This window comes from Saimiri boliviensis, chromosome 1 (assembly GCF_048565385.1).
Source record: "Saimiri boliviensis isolate mSaiBol1 chromosome 1, mSaiBol1.pri, whole genome shotgun sequence".
Taxonomy (NCBI): domain Eukaryota; kingdom Metazoa; phylum Chordata; class Mammalia; order Primates; family Cebidae; genus Saimiri; species Saimiri boliviensis.
The window spans coordinates 229877757-229892227 of NC_133449.1; the positions used below are offsets into that span (position 1 = coordinate 229877757).

Consider the following 14471-nt stretch of genomic DNA (forward strand, 5'->3'; position numbering starts at 1 on the left):
TGGTACAGGTCCGTGGCCCAGGGACTGGGGACTCCTGCCTTAAAGGGCTTAGATGTGCGCTTCTTGTGTTGTGGGGACTATATCAAGTCAATGTCAGATAAGGCTATCTGCTGGGCTCTTGTTAATCTAGTTCCATGTTTCAGTGGAAAGCCTAATCCCTGTCTCTTCCTATCTCCATTTAGATCATCACAGACTACTAAAATAAAAGCATTTTAAAAATTTCCAACTTGGGGCCAGGCGCAGTGGCTCACGCCTGTACTCCCAGCACTTTGGGAGGCTGAGATGGGCAGATCACGAGGTCAGGAGATCAAGACCATCCTGGTCAACATGGTGAAACCCCATCTCTACTAAAAATACAAAAATTAGCTGGGCATGGTGGTGCGTGCCTGTAATCCCGGCTACTCAGGAGGCTGAGGCAGGAGAATCACTTGAACCAGGGAGTCGAAGGTTACAGTGAGTCGAGATTGCATCACTGCACTCCAGCCTGGCAAAACAGCGAGACTCCATTTCAAAAAAAAATTTTTCCAACTAACTTGGAAGTCAGCACTTCCAAACTTTGTATTTACAAACAAGGAGAAAGTCCAATTAATAGCACAAAGAAAGCTGCCATCAAAATACTTCACAACAAACAGTGCTCAGGAAGAGGCAGAAGTACAGGCATGGAGAGTCTCTGGATCCTGTTCTCCACGTTTGTAACATAACAACAGATATACAACCTGCTATGCTCCTTCTATTTGAAATAAAATGAAAATATGTACCACTGACATTTTAAACAAACAAAATCAGGTTAATTCAAATAAATATCCTTTATTAAAGAAAAAGAGGAATATTGTTAAAAGCACCAAAACTGTAGGTTGTTACATTGCATGTACAACAAGAGAAAGGTGATTGCAATACTTGGTGCACAAGTACTTAACTCTGAAGTCATGAGTGTAAAAAACATGAAATACAAAGCAATACAATTACAATGCAGAAAAGTTGCGCTGAAGAGCAAAAGGCAACAATCAAAACAATTACTGGAGATTTCATGGTATTGCTATAAATGCTTGCTTAGTTTTTCCTTTGTACTTTTAATACTTTAGAATGTTAACTGAACATATTTAGGTATTGTAAATTCGCAAGAGCTGGCATTTACAATACACTGTGCACACTGTCCATTTAATGTAATGGTATTAAAGCCATCCTTACAAGCCAAGCACAATGTGCTAGTGTTTTGCTTCTACCTGTTAATATTGCACAAAGCTAGTAAATGGCGAATCAGTTTTCCATTAAAATTTTCATTTACCCAGAACTGATAAAAATCATGTCAGTCTTCTTAGCCCTAATGAGCAATTAATTATTCATGCAAAACAATCTGCAGCCTTCCATTTTTCATTAACTACATGTTATGGTTTCACACTTGGAAAGACATACAATACAATGAGAAATTCAATCAGACAATGGAGATTCTGTCAAAAGTTAAGTCAGAAGTCATTGTATGGGATGCATCATTACCCCTCTTGGTTCACAAATGAAGGGAAAATGCCATTGAGTGATTATGCAGACTTCTTAAATCAATGTAATTAGTATTGGGGAAAAGCTGGAATAACTTGTTACACCCTTTGATAGCTATCCATAAAACATGCAAGTAAAAAAAAAAAAAATTCCCAAAATTTCCCTTGTAAAAACTGAACTCTGTAACCAACATCCATACCTTTTGTTTTCATCTAAACATCACTTTTCAAGGTCTTTTCTACCCACCAACAACTCCTCCAAATTTAGCCACTCTTAGTGTACCTAATTAAAAATAAAAACCAGCAAAAACCAAAACTTTCCCCTAATCTGCAAAACAAATGACTGCTTTGAGATTCAGTGTGAAATAACATTCATCAATTATTTAACAAGTCAACCTCAGAGGTATTTTCTGTACATGCACCTTACACTGGCATGTGTCTGCACAAGGGGAGAGACAGTATAAATTTGGAATTCAATCAATTAAATCCTGCAATTGCCAAGTTGTACATTTGCTGTGGGCAAAACATAGAAAACTTTACAATAGACACATCTTCAAAATAACCCAATGGGGAAACTTTTCATACATTCACACACACATACACACACTCACTGAATCCAGACTCCCTCCCGCCTTTAAAAACACTTTGTTTACCTAACAGTTTAGGCAGCAATATAAACTCACTTTGTAGGAAAACTTTTAAATTACACTCTATAGGATAAAAAATACCATTGCTTTATTTTAGAAAGCAATTAAGCAGTGACCCTTCTTTATGTGCTTTAACTAAAGAGCACTTTGCAGCAAAGTTCAGAAATAACCACTGAATTGTTCAGTAGCACTAAATAGATACAACATGCTCCAACAGTAAGGTGCTTCCGCTTTCTCACCCCTCTTCCATCTAAAATCAATCTTGCTGGTCACTCCTCTAAGCATAGCTCTTTTTCTATGCTAAGCAGTAAGTGGGAAATAGAATCTGTTTAAAATGCACATTTAATTTTATGTTATCATTTACATTTAGTGCAATAATTAGGCAAAACTTAAGGTTTCTGCTTTATCAAATGGTTGCATTTTAACAATGTGTTTGCAATAGTTTTTAAATGTTTTACAGCTGTTCATTTTTTACAAGTAATCTGGTAAAGCATATGAAATTTCAACTCCCTGACAGAGCCCTTAGGGACCCAATAGTGTATCTAATATTAAGTTTGTAATACTTAAAAATAATAAAGGTGAAAAAAGAACACCAAACAAAACAAAACAAAACTGTATTTAGTTAATGAAAAAACTTTGCCTCGGCTAAAAGCACTGACTTAAATTTATACAAATACACTCAGTGAATGTAACTTAAAAATGGTGTATTAGGGAATGTGTAAAATTAAATTGTATTAATTGTATACTGATCCCATTCCAAACAGAGAATGCTGCCCATTCGTTTTTGTTTCACTGATTTAAGTTTTAATTCTTAGTGTTTACTATGACCCAAGTATGCTTTGCAACTAACACACACATTCTATGACATAAAGTAGCCATGCCATGTGTTACCAAATATTACTACATAAACTTTGTAGAAACAATTTTTTTCGTTACATAGAGTAAAAGTGCTGAAAATTATTTTCTGGTTTCATCTTATGAGAAAAGCTCTACCTCTCTATTTCCACTACTATAGCTGTAACTAGGAGTCTCCTTTTAAAAAATGCATTACAGAAATATTTCACTTCCACAATGAAGAATTGAGGAATGTTTTTATGCTGCTCACAAACTCAATAAGCCTATACAATACGAGCAAAAACATTGTTCATCTTTTAAAAATTCTCTTTACCCAGGCACTCCTCATACTGCTGTAATATACACAAGGATTTAAAATAATTAAGAATACTTTTCCTATATGTGCTACATTGGTTATAATTTTGGTTGCATTAGGAGCCATTTGAAATTCAAAGTGGGCAGTAATATTAATATCAAAACATCTTGAACTCATTTACTTGTTTTCCCTGTTTTAAATGCATTGCAGTTGAGACCAGATTGGCAAATTATCTTCTAAATTGACTCAGCATAAGCAAACAGCTGATTGTGGATACAGAAATCATATATTAACAGAAATTTAAGTGTCAAATATTTTGAAGCACATAGAAAGCACAGGCAAGTTTGGAACTGGAAATGTGACCATTTACAAGTACCATCACAACTAAATATACACAAATTGAAAATTAAGGCCAAAGATCCTCATTTTATTAGGGGCAAGAAGAGGAAATTTAACCAGGCTTACATAATTTTTGTTGGGTTCTGAAGCCACATTAAAATTAACAGGTGGGTTCCACTGATAATGTCATTTTGATGGACAAGCAGACCCTAATTATCTGAACTTTTATTATTATTTGTAACACCAAAGGTTTCTGACCTGCAGTCATTTGAAATTTTGTAGATGTAGGAACCTGCACCTTGAGGCAAGGAAATGGGTGTGATGGAAAGTTATTTACAAGAGAGTGGGCACAGCTGGCTGCCAACAATACTCTGCTTTAACCTCCTTATCTTCAAGTGTGAGGTGACTCATGGAGCACTGTAACAGAACGGGTTGACAGAGTTGTGGATGCGTCTATGAGGCTGAGACGAGTTCTGCACACTCTCCACCCTCTACTTTTTGCTACAGATTTATTACAGCACACTCTGGAAGACAGACCACAGGACAGATGTATAAATGAGCCTATTTTATAATGGAAACCCAACACTAAAAGAGTAGCAAATTCCCTATCAATACATGAACATTCCAGGGGTTTTGGCTAATTTAACACTACACCCGTCTGTATTTTTCTGAATTTGAACAAATAAAAAAAAGTCATGAACAAGCACCCAAAGAACTGGATATGTGAAATGTTGACACATGGGTACCTAAAAATTGGATAGCATAAAATTGATACATGATTATGTAAAGGTTTGCAAATTTGCTTTAACTTTAGTCAATCACTCTTTGGGTTAAGAAATATGCTTTTAATATTTTACCAAGGGCAAACAGGACACTATCACCACTTCCATGCTGTTTTGGGATGAAGTTTCCATATTACATCTGTATTTCTAATCTTTCCAGACAAGAAGTGGGAATAGTGCAGGAACTAAAACCAATGTATTATGAAGATGCTGCACAGAAGCTCCTTGTCTCATCAATAAACATACTACTAACATTTACATAAAAGGTTTTGTCAGGCTCACGCCTGTAATCCTACTACTTTAGGAGGTCGAGGCCGGCAGACTGATTGAGTCCAGGAGTTCAAGACCAGCATGGACAACAAGGAAAAACCCCATCTCTACAAAACATACAAAAATTAGCTGGGGCATGGTGGCGTGTGTCTTGTTGTTTTGAAATAATAAAAAGAAACTGTCTATATAACCTGTTGCCAGAAAATTTTCTCCCTAATTATTTTCAAGAAAACATTTTAAAATAACAAGTGTGAGCATTTCTTTTTTTCCTCCAGCAAAACCAATTCACATGCACTGGGCTTTTGCTCCAGTACTGCTTTCTGAGTTTAGGTCAGAGAATTGCCTTAAAAGAAATAAAGTTCTTTTTTGGTATTTTAGTTCTTAACTCCCTCCACAGAAAGGCCAAGATCTGTCGCATGCAGAATTACATGTACAGGGTACTGCACATCAAGTCCAACAATCTACATTCACTCAAACCTACGACAATCCTGCTGAATATTCCGATCAATGTGTCCTTCAGGACTCCATCACAGCCAAAATGAGCACCTAAAGCTGTGTGTAAGTTTAAAATTTTAGGCTTTCTCCCAAAAAGGCTTTCTCCCAAAATTCCATTCAGTGCATCTGAAGATGGTGAAATACCAGCCACGGAAACTTGTCTGCTTTGTCTACTTTCTATCTTTGCAGAGCACATGCTTTTCACTGTGGAGCATAAACATAAAAACATAAAATGGTGGTTGGAAAAAAGTTAAGATCTGCATCCCTATTACTGAATCTTGATTTCTCATTCTCAATAGGAAAGTCATGTCAGTCATAGTAATCAAGCAATAGTTCAAACAAAACAAAAATAATTTGAAATATTATCAAAGTATTGCCTCCTATAAACAAGGATGCACATAAAATTCAAAATTATAAATTCAGAATTATGAAGAGTGACTTAAAAGCATGGAAACTTCAAAACCTTACAACGTCTAAGACTCCTAAAAATATGCCACGTTAAATGTATCATGTTGTGAACACATTAATAGATATATCTCCATGCAGCTTTTCAGATGTTGCTGAACATCTTTATGAAAAATCCTTTGGAGATAAGTAATGTGGAGATTTTAGGTGTATTTCCATCTGATTTTAAATCCTGACTTGGAGCTATCATGATCAACTTTTTCAGAGTGTCACAGGATTTAATATAAGCTGATGCGGAAGAAGCTATTTTTTCAGATGATTTTTCAGTGCACTGAAAGATGGTTCTGAAAGCAGTCCCAATATAACTCACAGTAGATTTTTGTCAACCTAGTGTTCCTCCAACTTACAGCAAGCCCTAGCTTAACTGGCCATTACAAGGATGTAAATAGGTGGATGGAAGGAGAATGTGCTTAAAAAACAGAAAGCTCCAGAAAGCCTTTTCTTCATTGCACATGTACAATCCGTGTTAACCATCATCTACTGGAATGACTGGAAAGTGATAACCTGCCGACTGTGCTGCTTTCTTCACACGACTGAACCAATGCACTTTGGATCTATCGTTATCCAACTTAGGAACCAAGTGCTTAAACTGTTATTTTCCAAAGAATCAGAACCAATCTTGAATGATATTTTTCTTCTGTTAAGTCACCTGTTTACAAACAAAATAATACAGACCATTAAAAAACAACCCTTTAGAGATAGTGTATTTACATTCCCTCAAAAAATATACAAAAGACATTTTTTTACAAAAGGCCATGATTGTATGCTTAAAGCAGTAAAAATGAAAACAAAATAATCTAAATACAGATTTTGATCACTTTTAATAGACTTCGATTTTCATTTTACTTTTACTCTAATACTGTATCAAAACTGTATACTAAAAAGGTAAATTTGGTCTAAACTATTTGCCCCATAAACTGCTAGTAGACTAAGAACAATTAAATGGTATTTTCAAAATGTGGTAGGAAGAGTTTTTGTTTGACTGACATTTAAAGGACAGGCAGTCTTTAAATGAATATTTCACTCGGGCTTTTTTTATTGAAAAGTGTTGTGCTTAAGATCTCTGGGGCTTACCCACGGCACAGGAGCATTTATATAAAAGACATACTCATCAGATAAAAGCTGACAGGAACATGAATAAAGTACCGACTGAATACAGTTCTACATTTTCTAATACTGTAGCTTATGTTGTTAATGAGCACTAGATATGTGTCTAGTGTGACTGATTTAGTTTGACTTAATCCAGTTTGATTTAAAAATCTAAAACAATAAAAAGTATTTTTCCATTAAATACAATTTTACTGTTTTGGTAGGACATTTATCACTAAATATCAAATACTTAGCATTCAAACTGAAATGTGCTACTAGTATATATAAAACATACACTGAATTCTGAAGACAGTATAAAAAAAAGAAATAGCCATGTCATAAATTTTTTATGTTGATTATGTGTTAAAGCATACTACTTTGGCTACACTGTGTCAGATAAAATATTACAAACATCAGTTTCACATGTTCCTTTTCATTTTTGATGTGATTATTGGACATTTTAAAATTACATGTCTCACGCTGTATTTTTATTGAACTGAACTGCCCTGCCATACTTACTTCAGAAGACCTCCACAGGGGCCCAGCATGGTGGCTTACGCCTATAATGCCAACATTATGGGAGGCTGAGGAGGGTGGATCACTTAAGGTCAGGAGTTCGAGACCAGTCTGACCAACATGGTGAAATCCGTCTCTACTAAAAATTTAAAAAAATTAGCTGGGCATGGTGGTGCGCCTGTAATCCCAGCTACTCAGGAGGCTGAGGCAGGAGAATCACTTGAACTCAGGAGACAAGACTGTAGCCAGCTGATACAGTGCCACTGCACTCCAGCCTGGGTGACACAGGGAGACTTCATCTCCAAAAAAAAAAAAAAAAAAAAACACGACTCTCACAAGAAACAAATTAGAGACTTATATTGAGAAAGGTTTCCACCTGCCTCAGCTTCCCAAGTAGCTGGAACTACAGGTGTGAGCCACAACAAAAATACTACTTTTTGTATTTTTGGTGGCGATGGGTTTTGTCATGTTGCCCAGGCTAGTCATGAACTCCTCGGCTCAAGTGATCCACCCATACCAGCCTCCCAAAGTGCTACAGACTTACAGGCCTGAGCCACCATGCCCAGTCTAAAACTTATTTTAAATCTCTATGTAATTAAACATATTTTAAGAAATTTCCTTGAACACAACTATGCTATCTCTGGGAAGAGTTAGGAAGAGTTTCAGAGGGGAATGAAGAAGGCAGAACAGTGGACCTTCATTATCTACTTCATGAAGATTGAAGAGATTAGCTCTTAAAACAAAAGTATATAATTATATTAATGACAAAACCTACAATCGAGAAACCTGGACAGGCACAGTGGCTCACACCTGTAATCCCAGCACTTAGTTAGGCAGAGGCATGTGGATCACCTGAGATCAAGACTTCGAGACCCGTCTAACATTGTAAAACCCTGTCTCTACAAAAATAGAAAAATTAGCTGGGAGTGGGGGCATGTGACTGTAATCTTAGCTACTCAGGAGGCTGAGGCAGGAGAATTGCTTGAACTGAGAAGCAGAGAGCTGAGATCACGCCACTGCACTCCAGCTTGGACAACAAGAACAAGAACGAAACTCTGTCTCAAAAAAGAAGAAATCTAATAAATTAATGGAAAATACAAATTGCAGTAAAACCTTTTTAGTAATTTGTAGACAATTATCTAAAAGTTCACAGCATTGTAGTCTCTACTATCACAAAGTAGTGGAGATACACAGCTGCTTCATCACTGCCTAATCAGTCTGTATTAGTATATGGTTTGCTGCTGGGGTAATTTAGTAAGGGTGACTGCAGATTTCCAAGCTCATGCATTTTCTGAGTGTTTCACTGTTTCTCTCTCAACATTGTACCACATATTCCAACCATCAACAGTCTCCACACCTCAAAAAAAGTTTTAAGCAATTTTCAAAGTGGTATATACCATGCACCATATTCTTATCATCTGATAATAAAGCTAAATTAGTAGCCAGAAGCTATGAGTAACATCCCAGCCACCTGAGTATACAAAAAACGCTGAAGCAATGTCTAGGGTTAGGCAGGATATGGTGGGATGGGAGGAGACAGACAAGGACGGGCTGACTTGAGCAGCTGCTGGTGTGCTGTGAATGGGCCACTGTGGACCATCTGTAATGAAATAGCTAAACACACAAGTGAAGGTCCAGCTGTGGAATTAGTGCAAAGATGGCAGTTTTAGGCACAAGCTTAAGCAGCTTCCTGAGAAGCTACAGCAGGAGGAGACAACACATTTAGCAAGAACTGCAAAGTGGGAGACAACCTACAAATACCCACTGTGGTGTATATATATATATTCCTTTACAAGGCATAGTGGACACATGTACAAGCAAAAATAATTTGAAGTTACTTTGGGATCCAAAAACAGTAAATCAAAGTGACTGTTATATGTAACTATAATAGGAAAAAAAGCAGGACAATGCTACTACTGAATGTTGGCTGAATCATGGTAAATGTAATTAATATTATCCTTTTTGTTTAAGTTATTGATTGACGCAGATGCTGACGGGGAGGGGTAGAGTGGTGTGGTACTAGAGGAATATTTAACCTAATGAACCCATACCCAAAGGAACAGGTGAAACTGCTTTCAGTAATATTTTATCTAATATAACTAATAGTATCTTTCAATATGTAATCAATTGTTTAAAAACTGACATACATTACATTTTTGTATTAAGTCTTCAAAATCTAGATGTGTACCTGCATATACATTAGATCCACTGAGAATTCTTTTTTGAGGGGGCCAGGCGCAGTGGATCATGCCTGTAATTCTAGCACTTTAGGAGGCTGAAGTGGGCAGATTATTTGAGGTCAGGAGTTCAAGACCAGCCTGGCCAACACAGTGAAACCCTGTCTCTAGGGAGTATCACACACCGGGGCCTGTTGAGGGGTGGGGGACTAGGAGAGGTATAGCATTAGGAGAAAAACCTAATGTAGATGACAGGTTCATGGGTACAGCAAACCACCATGGCACATGTATACCTATGTAACAAACTGGCACGTATACCCCAGAACTTAAAAGTATAATAAAAAAATAAAAACAAAAATTTTAAAATTAAAAAAAAAAAGAAACTCTGTCTCTACGAAACACACACACACATACACACACACACACACACACACACACACACACACACACACACACACACACAAGCAGGGCCCTTGAGCCCAAGAGGCGGAGCTTGCAGTGAGCTGAGATCAAGTCACTGCACTCCAGCAGTGGGTGACAGAGTGAGAAACAGTCTTAAAACAGAAAAATAAAATAAAATCTTTTTTTCCTTTTTTAATTTGTTGTTCTACTCAGAATTCTTAAGTCAAGGATAGAATGTGCATTTTTAATAAGCTCCCAAATTCTTATGATCAAACATGTTTTAGGAATTACTGTGCTAATTGGGGCAACCATAGGGAGACCCCATCTCTACAAAAACATAAAAAAATTAGCCTGGCATGGTGGCATGCATCTGGAGTTCCAGCTACTTGGGATGCCTGAGCCCAGTAGGCTGAGGCTGCAGTGAGCCATGAACGTACCACTGCATGCCAGCCTGAGCCACAGAGGGAGATTGTCTCTAAAGTAAAAAAAAAAAAAAAAAAGAAAAAGAAAAAAGAAAAAAAGAAATTAAACAAAAAGAATCCACAGGCTAACACATAAATTGATTATTCCTTTACTTAGTCCTTCTAGGACTCAAGTCTTCCCTACTTTGGAGACTGTTTGAAGCCCAGAGATACATATTCCATCAAGAAAGAATAATAATTAATAGAATATGTGTGCATACTCTATATATAATTTTATACAAATTACATTTCATTTACCATCATTATAAATTTTGCATACTATTTATAGCATATTATCTTAACTGATTATATTTGGTATGATTTGTGCCATATTACCCTATAATTAGCTTATTAAATGTAGTCGACTACAGCTGTTAGGAAAATGCCGCATGTGTAATCAGAGACAATCTTAACATGTACAAGAATATTCACTAGGCATGTATATGATTTTTATATATTAACGATACCTGCAAATTTATCTAGATAATATAGTAACTGACAGGTGTTAAGTAGTTTTTTTTTTTAAGGGTTTAGAGAGTTAAATAATCAGACAATGCAACGATTTTTCCAGATTGATCTTAGAAAACTCCTCTGAGGTCAGCTAACATGGTATCAAAATTCAGTGTGCCTAACAGTTTGTTACTGAAATACTTTCTTAGAAAAGCCTTTTCTTAAAAAATTGTCTTCTTTTTACAGACAGGGGTATCGCTATATTGCCAAGCTGGGACTTGAACTCCTGGACTCAAGAGATCCTCATGCCTCAACCACTGAGTAAATGGGACTACAGGGGCAAACACTGAACCACTGAACCACTGCACCTGAAAAGCCTTTTTTCTTTTCTTTTCTTTTCAGACTAAGTCTCACTCTGTTGCACAGGGCACTGGTGCGACTGCAACCTCCGCCTCCCAGCTTCAAGAGATTCTCTTACCTCAGCCTGCCAAGTAGCTGGGATTACAGATTCCTGCCATCATTCCTGGCTAATTTTTGTATTTTAAGTAGAGATGAGGTTTCACCATGTTGGCCAGGCTAGTCTTCAACTCCTGACCTCAAGTGATCCACCTGCCTCAGCCTCCCAAAGTGCTAGGACTACAGGTGTGAGCCACTGCACCGGGCCCTTTTCTGTGTTTTAGGGTAAGAATGAATGAATTTCTGGCATATGGCTATAATTGCAAGAATGTCACTTTACTTGCAATTATAGCCATATGCCAGAAATTCTTAATAAGGAGGACATTTAAAAAAAATATTCACATAGCAATCACCATTAAAAAGTTAATCTTAAGTTTCTGGAAACTACAGAATTAAAACCTGAAATTCACAAATATGATCCATGCTAAAATTTGGCTGTGAAACAAACAATATGCCTCAGACTCAATAAAAAATACTCCAAACCTCATCATCCAAAATAAAAGCTGTATTACTGAATGCTACTGAAGACAATAAGGCCATTTACTTGTTAGTTCTCCCAGTCTGTGCAAGGCAAAGCTTCCTCTTCGTCCTCTGACTCTGGGGATGCTTCTTTAATTCTTCTAAGAACTTCATGGATGCTCCGTGTTAGAGGGTCTGTATCAGGTAGAAGTGTGAAGGATTCTCTCAAAACATCCTTCTGCACCTTCTTCAGTTTTACTCCTTTCCTTATCTGTGCCAAGATATTATTACTATCATCTTCATCAGGAAAAGGAGGCAGAGTTCGCTGTTCAACCTTTTTCAGATGAAAACTACCACGCTTCAAGGAGGCTAGCACCTCATCCATGGGTGAGCTCACTTTGGAAAATGAAACAGAACAGCATTACAGTTTGGATTGCAGTTAATTAGAACAAAACTATAGCAGCTCTGTTTGTGACTGTTAAAGCACAGGACGCTGAAATAACATCTGCAAAGTAGATCACGAAATGTGTGCAGAAGGCGACCAGAGACAAGGGATCCATCCTAATCATCATTCTTTTAAGAAAATCCCAGCCGGGTGCGGTGGCTCACACCTGTAATCCCAGCACTTTGGGAGGCCGAGGCGGGCGGATCACGAGGTCAAGATATCAAGACCATCCTGGTCAACATGGTGAAACCCCATCTCTACTACAAATACAAAACATTAGCTGGGCATGGTGGCGCATGCCTGTAATCCCAGCTACTCGGGAGGCTGAGGCAGGAGAACTGCCTGAACCCAGGAGGCGGAGGTTGTGGTGAGCCAAGATTGCGCCATTGCACTCCAACCTGGGTAACAACAGCGAAACTCTGTCTCAAGAGAAAAAAAAAAAAAGAAAGAAAGAATATCCTAAGACCCAATCCATGGTGGGTACTATTGGTATTCCTATCATTTCCTACATGAGAGAAGTGACCAGATTAGGAACTGGGAGGTGGTTTTAAGAGTATTATGGGTGAGATTCCCAAAGGATTTCCAAATTGCAATTGCTCCACCCAAATTCAGAGTGATTGGGTTACACCTTTTATTTTTAAAAATTACATTTTTTGTTCATTATGGAGGCTGTGCTTTTTTCATTTGGTTATTTTACATGTGAAATCCTACTCAGATTACATCAAAAAATGTTTTATAGTATAGTCCTTCAGATTAATACGTAATATGCAAGTAATATGTAACAATTATATAATGTTCTGCCCATGCAAAATTCAAATTCCTTAAAGGCAAAGGCAAGGATTATTCTCTGTTCTTTTTAGAAATAATTTTATTTGTGCTTGAGTATCTCATAACAAAACAAAAAAAAAAGGTAATCTGAGGCACATCTATCTGTACAATGTAAGTTGAACAGATTATTCCCTATTCTTCTTTGCTTCTTTATACAAATATACAAAAGTCCTTAACAAATGTATGACCAAATGTTACATAATCCTGCCAACGTCTTCCCTTTGGTGACAGCCCTGACCAGACAGCTTACCCTTTGATATGGGTACTTTAAAAAAAAACAAAAACAGGCCGGGCGCGGTGGCTCAAGCCTGTAATCCCAGCACTTTGGGAGGCCGAGGCGGGTGGATCACAAGGTCGAGAGATCGAGACCAACCTGGTCAACATGGTGAAATCCCGTCTCTACTAAAAATACAAAAAATTAGCTGGGCATGGTGGCGCGTGCCTATAATCCCAGCTACTCAGGAGGCTGAGGCAGGAGAATTGCCTGAACCCAGGAGGCGGAGGTTGCGGTGAGCTGAGATCGCGCCATTGCACTCCAGCCTGGGTAACAAGAGCGAAACTCCGTCTCAAAAAAAAAAAAAAAAAAACAAAAACAAACAAAAAACACCACTCAGGTTTAAAATCAGATTTTTTTTCCCCTAACACAAAAGAAGCCATATCTATTATACATTACCAAACATGTATGTATAACTTTAGAATATCTGTTTTTAAGACATGCCTAACAGCTCAAGAAGGTATACATTTCTGTGTATTTCATGCATTTGTAGATGTGGGTTGCTAAGAATTCTCCTCTAGTGTGATTTTGAAAACCTGTTTACTATCAAAATAATATTCAAAAATAAAATGGTTCAAGCTTTGCAATGTCAAAAAATATATATTGTTTTTTTAACTATGCCCGATGTCATACAACAGATGGACCATGAAAATATCTTGACATACCTCTCCTCCTCTGCAAACCTTCAGCAGTCTTTCTGAGCTTCTTCCGTGCATTGACCAGCTGGCTACTATCAAAGAGGTGTGCTGAGGGGGCACTGGCTGACTTTGGGATCCTCTTCTCATTCCCCTCCTTTCTAGGCAGATCTGTCTCCAGTGTCTCTGGGCCACTGTCCTTAGCAACAGGCAGAGGTGGTGGTGGAGGGGGAGGGGGAGGAGGTGGGGGAGGTGGTGGTGTTGGAGGAAGAGGGGGTGGGAGTGGACTTATGGTAACAGAACATGGTTCTAGGTTGTTATTCAAAAGTGGAAGAGATACAGGGGGAGGCAGTTCAGAGGTAACACCACTGAGAGGTAATGAAGTGCTTTCAAGTTGTGTTAATGAAGTATCTTCAAGTTGTACAAGGTTCTGGGGTTCTGTTGTCTGTGACGGCCCACTCTTGACTCTTCCTTCTCCTACCTCTTCAGTTTTCTCTTCTACCTGTAACACACTTGGTAGAGAGTCACACTGATCCTCTCGGGGAACAGGACTTGCTGCACCTTTTCTTCTTGCATGAGCTAGTCGTAATCTGGTTGATTTAAGTATGACTTGCCCAGGATACCTCTAAAATATCAGA

At 37.8% G+C, this 14471-nt stretch overlaps 1 protein-coding gene across 2 annotated transcripts in view; it reads right to left on the minus strand.

Annotated features, from left to right (window-relative positions):
- Positions 1 to 787: 787 nt before the first annotated feature.
- JMY (junction mediating and regulatory protein, p53 cofactor) overlaps positions 788 to 14471 on the minus strand; it is a 105047-nt gene continuing 91363 nt past the window's right edge. For both annotated transcript variants that reach the window (XM_074384348.1, XM_003920812.4), the window contains 3 exons: positions 13864 to 14458; positions 11737 to 12047; positions 788 to 6290 (listed from right to left, as the gene is read on the minus strand). In XM_074384348.1, the coding sequence (XP_074240449.1) occupies positions 11740 to 12047; positions 13864 to 14458 (903 nt within the window). In that variant the 3' untranslated portion in view covers positions 788 to 6290; positions 11737 to 11739. The remainder of the gene's footprint in view (positions 6291 to 11736; positions 12048 to 13863; positions 14459 to 14471) is intronic.